This window comes from Cucurbita maxima, unplaced genomic scaffold (assembly GCF_002738345.1).
Source record: "Cucurbita maxima cultivar Rimu unplaced genomic scaffold, Cmax_1.0 Cma_Scf00012, whole genome shotgun sequence".
Taxonomy (NCBI): Eukaryota; Viridiplantae; Streptophyta; class Magnoliopsida; order Cucurbitales; family Cucurbitaceae; genus Cucurbita; species Cucurbita maxima.
The window spans coordinates 3,147,027-3,152,869 of NW_019272028.1; the positions used below are offsets into that span (position 1 = coordinate 3,147,027).

The 5,843-nt window shown below is 37.4% G+C and overlaps 2 protein-coding genes across 10 annotated transcripts in view; one reads left to right on the top strand and one right to left on the bottom strand.

Moving 5' to 3' along the window:
* Nucleotides 1–4,462, top strand: part of LOC111486856 (transcriptional corepressor SEUSS-like) — an 8,885-nt gene extending 4,423 nt beyond the window's left edge. For all 9 annotated transcript variants that reach the window (XM_023133995.1, XM_023133993.1, XM_023133997.1 and 6 more), the window contains 4 exons: nt 164–261; nt 916–1,009; nt 2,108–2,177; nt 3,144–4,462. In XM_023133995.1, the coding sequence (XP_022989763.1) occupies nt 164–261; nt 916–1,009; nt 2,108–2,177; nt 3,144–4,114 (1,233 nt within the window). In that variant the 3' untranslated portion in view covers nt 4,115–4,462. The remainder of the gene's footprint in view (nt 1–163; nt 262–915; nt 1,010–2,107; nt 2,178–3,143) is intronic.
* Nucleotides 4,463–4,891: 429 nt separating this feature from the next.
* On the bottom strand, nt 4,892–5,797 carry LOC111486882 (thioredoxin-like). The gene is made up of 2 exons (XM_023134038.1): nt 5,478–5,797; nt 4,892–5,359 (listed from the first exon to the last, which is right to left on the bottom strand). Exons 1-2 carry the CDS (start codon nt 5,716–5,718, stop codon nt 5,040–5,042), a joined length of 561 nt encoding a protein of 186 aa, XP_022989806.1. The 5' UTR covers nt 5,719–5,797; the 3' UTR covers nt 4,892–5,039.
* Nucleotides 5,798–5,843: the final 46 nt, after the last annotated feature.

Sequence of the window (5,843 nt, forward strand, 5' to 3'; positions counted from 1 at the left end):
AAAAAAAAAAAAAAAAAAAAAAAAAAAAAAAAAAAAAAAAAAAAAAAAAAAACACTATCCCACATTAATTGACCCAGTTATTTGTAACGTTATCTATAATAATCACTATTATAGCCTGTCACCCATCAATTTGTGACTGACAGTTATTACTGTCTTAATGCAGGTTAGTCATCTTGGGGCAGCAGCTCAAAAGTACCAGTCTGCCATTCAAAGCGCATCATCCAATTTATCAACTCCTGAATTGCAAAATAATTGTAACATGTACGTCCTTCTTAACATGTGTGTTTCTTTAGACAAATACTTTGTCTGTTTGCTTCTGCCTGCGTGTAAAGTTTTAGTGTGATTTGCTTACTCTTTGATAGCATCCTGAAATATGAATATGTTCCCAGGCCATTCTTTCACTCTCCTGACCTTGGGCTTTTACGTGTTGCTTTTGCGATGAGGGATAGTTTATTGCCAGTGGTTTCCATTAGAATCATGATTTGTTTCTTCTAATGCTATAGGGCCTTTGCTTTGTCTTTTCCGTAAACATAATTTTTTTAGTTCATTCCTTGTCAACTACTATAGCCTTTGTGGTTCGTTCTAATTTGTGTTGTGATTCTCAAATTATTTTGATCATTCATTCACCGGTGAGAATGGAATTATTTGGCATTCATTCCTTGTTTGTAAAGATTTGTATGTAATGAGACATGATTTTTATATTAGGTAGACCTATAAGATGGACGGCCTTATATAATAGTGTATGCTGTCCTCTTTATAAGGTCGGACTCTGAGATGTTATATGTAAACTACACCAAGTATTCACGCTCTTATACATGAAGTATATCAATTGGTTCGCCCCAACTTTTACATGCTTTGTTTTGAAGTTAATTATGTTTTGGAAGTTCATTGAAGCCCTTAATGAATTGCACATAGGTTTGTGGCATCAGCACGACAATTAGCTAAAGCCTTGGAAGTTCCACTGGTAAATGACTTGGGATATACAAAGAGATATGTACGTTGTCTTCAGGTAATAAATAAATCACATCAATTTGTGGTCATTACGAGTCAAAAAAGGTCGAAGATGAATATCAATTTTATTTTAATAGACATGGTATTTATTCCATGTCCTTAATAAATGAGGGTTCTTTGCCTATGAATATAGGTTTGGGTTGACTTTTTATAGTCTTGGGGCATTGAAGATGTTTGACATATAATTAATTTGTTTTACCTACCATTATTTGGACTTCATTGTATTTTAGATGGGTAATATTTTTGTAAATATAACTACATTGTAGTTGAATATTATTTGCCATGGTGGTTAAGAAGGGCCATGTAATAGTAAAGGGCTTAGAGGGAATGAGTTTAAGCCTTGGTAGCCTCCTACTTAAGATGTGATATTCCACGAGTTACCTTGGCAGCGAGATTAAAAAAACATATTGTTTAACATTGGGTACCTTCTTTTAAATGGTTTGTTTCCTTAGGTTTCTTGATCTTAAACATATCAACCACGTATTTAAGGTTAAATTTGATAGTTTCGCTGGCTTTGTGAATTCACCTAGTTAACATTCTAACCTTGTTCTGCAATTCAAATATTGTGCTATGCTCCTCTTATATAACTCGATATTCCTCTACAGAAGATGAAACTCCCTTACCTTCATCATATAACTCCAGTAGCCATTTATTTTTCCACATATCTTAGAAGCCTGTTTTTTTGCCAGCCTTTTGAAGTTCAAATAATTAAATTCTTAGATGGATCATGAGGATCACAAGTGCTTTTGGTTTATGTTGGAGTATTATTTAAATTTTATTATATTATATGAACTAGTTCCCCAATTTGTGATAATATCACATCTGCGTATGAATTTGCCATATTTGTTAAATCTGATTGATTGTGCGATGATGGTTCTGTATTTGAAGTACAGTAGTGTTCAATTTTGGAATACATTCTTGAATATTTTTCTTTTCATGTTCAATTGTTTATGGCTTATTGAATATAGTGTAACCTATTGATTCATCGATGTGTTTCAGTCATTCATTTCTCTCGCTCTAAAACTGGAGCATTTTTACATGTTTATATTTACTTTTTGACCTTTTCCCCCTTGTGGCTTTTCTTTTGGCTCTTCAGATATCCGAAGTGGTTAATAGCATGAAGGACTTGATTGATTACAGCAAAGAAACAGGGATCGGTCCAATGGGTAAGTAGGATCTTGTTGATGCTATTGTTTTATGAGCTTTTGGCAGCTTTTCAAGGGCAGTTTGGAGGCTGCGTTAATAATCCATTATGCGTGCCTGCACGCTACACACAACACTAACAGTTTACTAACTCAAGAAGCATATTTAATTATCCTGGGTTGGCCAAATGATCAATGAAACAATTTGTAAAGCTAGACCTCTTTGAGGTTCTAGGTTCAAAACAATAATACCTATCTTAGAATATTAAATACACTGCAGTTTTTGCTGCAAAAGCTACCACAGATGACAAACAGTTTTCTAACGCAAGAAGTATATTTTAGTAGTCTGGGTTGGCTTAAGGATCATTGAAACAAGTTGTGAAACTAGACCGCTTTTATGATCATAGGTTCAAAATAATAATGCCTTTCATAGAATATTAAATGCACTATCCAGTTTTTACTGCCAAATTCTTAGGATCAAGTGACCGTCTAGTGGTCCTTCTAGTGTTTTGATTTAAAGTCTGAACCTGTGGTGCTTTATGTTGTGACTTTAGATCGTTGGTCAAATAATTAAGGGATAACTTGAGGGTATGATGGAGAATTAAAGGAAGCTTTTGTTGAAGTTATGCAAGGGCTCCTTCATATCTAATTGAGGGAGAGATTTGGAGGGGGGTGGATCTGAAGCTTCCTAACCGTAGTTTGTGTAGTTTCTGTGGGTTATGTCCTCTGTTTTGCTTCAGAAACAACATAAACCTAAAAAGTTAGAAAAGATTATATGTTTGTTGTTGATATTTATGTGCTATGGATCATTAGCAGATATTTTTCCAACTGTCATCTGATTGCGGTCTATGTCGGGATCAAATGATCGAATGATCGAATGATCTCACTTTTCTTTAGATCATATATTTTTCTAATAAGAAATGGTCAATATGTTAAAAAAACAAGTTCTTCTTTAGATTATTGAATGTATCTTCTTTTATTACCAACCAGATAGTCTAGCCAAGTTTCCTCGGAGGTCTAGTTCGTCATCAGGGCTTACAACACAAGCTCAAGGTTCTGATGAGCAGCAGCAGCAGCAACAACAACAACCATCCATAGCCCAGCGCCCAAATAATAATCAGAGTTTTGTTCAGGCTTCTGCAGTGCAGATTTCAGCTAGCAATGGTGTAACCAGTGTAAATAGCAACGCCAACCAACCTTCGACATCAAACTCAGCAAGCACCATTGTCGGGCTTCTTCACCAGAATTCTATGAACTCCAGACAGCAGAACACTATGGCTAAACCTAGTAACTCAAATGGGGGAAGTTCTGTTCAGATTCCGTCCCCGGGTTCATCCAGTACGATTCCACCTACACAACCAAACCCTTCCACATTCCAGCCGCCAACTCCCTCGTCATCCAACAATCCTTCACAACCAACGCATACAGCTGCAAAGAGTTCCAATCAGATGAGTACTGCTAATTCTCCGGCAAACATCTCTATGCATCAATCTGCTTTATCTGGGGATGCTGATCCTAGTGATACACAGTCCTCCGTACAAAAGATCTTACAAGAGATGATGATGAACAATCAAATGAATGGCTCGTCTAGTCTGGTTGGCATGGGTTCGGTGGTCAATGATATGAAAAATGTGAATGGGATCTTACCTACAGGCAATACAGGTCTCAACAATGGGGGGAATTGTATTGGGGGAAACGGAACAACCAACGGTGGCTCAGGCATGGGAGGAGGTGGATATGGATCTATGGGGAGTGGGCTTGGGCAGCCTGCCATGGTTAATGGAATGAGGAATGCAATGGGAAACAACTCCATTATGAACAGACGAATAGGAATGGCGTCGCTTGCTCTAGAACAAAGCATGAACGGTCAACAGCAGGATTTGGGAAACCACCTTCTAAGCGGACTCGGAGCTGTAAACGGCTTAAGTAATCTCCAATACGACTGGAAGCCATTCCCATGAAGAAAAGCAAGCTATATATACGAATCGACATACAGTGATCGGTGCCTTGATGATCTCAGCTGCTGCTTCTGCAGCATTCATTCCAATTGTGAGAGTTTGTTGACGATGGCGCTGCAAGAGAAAGGCAGGCACAGAATGGCAAACACAGGTGCGGGACATAATGATTCACACTTTGTACCAATATATATGCTTTTATATTATACGAAAAAAGGAAAGTCTGATGGCTGGGGATGGTGAATAGGGGCAGGTTTTCTGTGATTTCTCAAATGTAATCTGTCTATTTCTATAGTTTTCCCACTAATATATCCTTTTTTTATTATTATTAGTTTTCATCATTTAATTTCTTCATAGCATTTTGGGTTTTCTTATGCTTTTTCAAGGATTTTGTTCATTTGAAAGAAATCCAAAATTGGTTGCCTGAGTTGAGTGGCCAAGTGAAGGAAGCTTCAATTTAGGGTAATGAATTGTTATGCCTTTACAAGTTATTTTCAATGAATTCTGTAGGAATTATAACATATTCTTTTAGTTTAAGAGATAAATAAACAAAATTTTAACTTGAATTTGATCATTGATGATTATTAGAGAAAATTTCATTAACTTTCATTTAGCTACAGCAGCTTTCTGTCCATGAATCATTTTATATAAACTTGAACTTGGTCCCTGCAATGTTCACAAATTCTTCTCAATTCTATAAACAGGTAATATAGATTTCCGCCAAGAATGAAAAAAATGGGCACAAAAGTTTCAAATTCACAAACTCAAACAAGTTTCAAATTCACAGAGAATTAAAGAAGAGATTCTTGATGAAACGATTATGAGTTTTCCAATTTTTACACAACATGATGATGATATTCATATACAAGATGAACAACAAGAACAAGAACAAGAAGAAGATTCGAAAACCATCTCTAATGAATGGGATTCTTCAAACCTCGAGATACTTATCAATGGAGGCGGACAAGGTGGATTTGGGTACAGCCCCAATGACGCCCTCTCTCTTCTGTCCATTCTTGAAGAACAGAACTGTGGGAATGCTTCTAATCCCATATTTCGAGGCCACATTTGGGCTGGCGTCTGTATTGAGCTTTAAACACACGATTTTCCCTGCATAATCCTGCGCCAATTCCCTTATCACTGGCTCAATCATCTTACACGGTCCACACCACGGCGCCCAAAATTCCACCAGCACCGTCTTTTCACTCTCCACCACCAACTCATTCCAGCTCGACTCTGTAACCTCTTTCACTGCAATTTACGAGAAAAACAGAGTCGAATTTCTAAACCCTAGAATGCGGAGAAACAAGAATGTTCGATTGTGTAAACAAAACTTGTTATACCGAGAAGATTAGATCGGGTGACTAACCGTCGTCAACGGCGCCGCGAGCTTTACAGGTGACGGAGCGGGATTTTCCGAAAGTGGAGACAGAGGTGGAAGGAGAGAAGGACTTGAATCGCGCAATGGAAGTGGGGAATTTGTTGAGGCGTTGAAGGGAGAGGGTTGTCTTTTGGTGGAAAGTGGAAGAGAATGGGTGAGATTTGGGGATGGAAGTGGTGCCATACATGGCGGCGGCGGTGCTCAGTTGTATACAGTTATCGAGCGCCATTGGAGATGGATAAAGCTTTTAGGGCAACAGGGAGCTGTTATGTTCATTTTATGAATGGATGAAACCGAAGCGGTTTTTTTTTTTTTTTTTTTTTTTTTTTTTTTTTTTTTTTTTTTTTTTTTTTT

Bases quoted from the DNA above. Each gene is read 5' to 3' on its own strand.
- LOC111486882 (XM_023134038.1), bottom strand. From the start codon at position 5,718: ATGGCGCTCGATAACTGTATACAACTGAGCACCGCCGCCGCCATGTAT. The intron at 5,360-5,477 runs GTTAGTCACCCG...CGTAAATTGCAG, and splicing joins TCGCGGCGCCGTTGACGACG to TGAAAGAGGTTACAGAGTCG.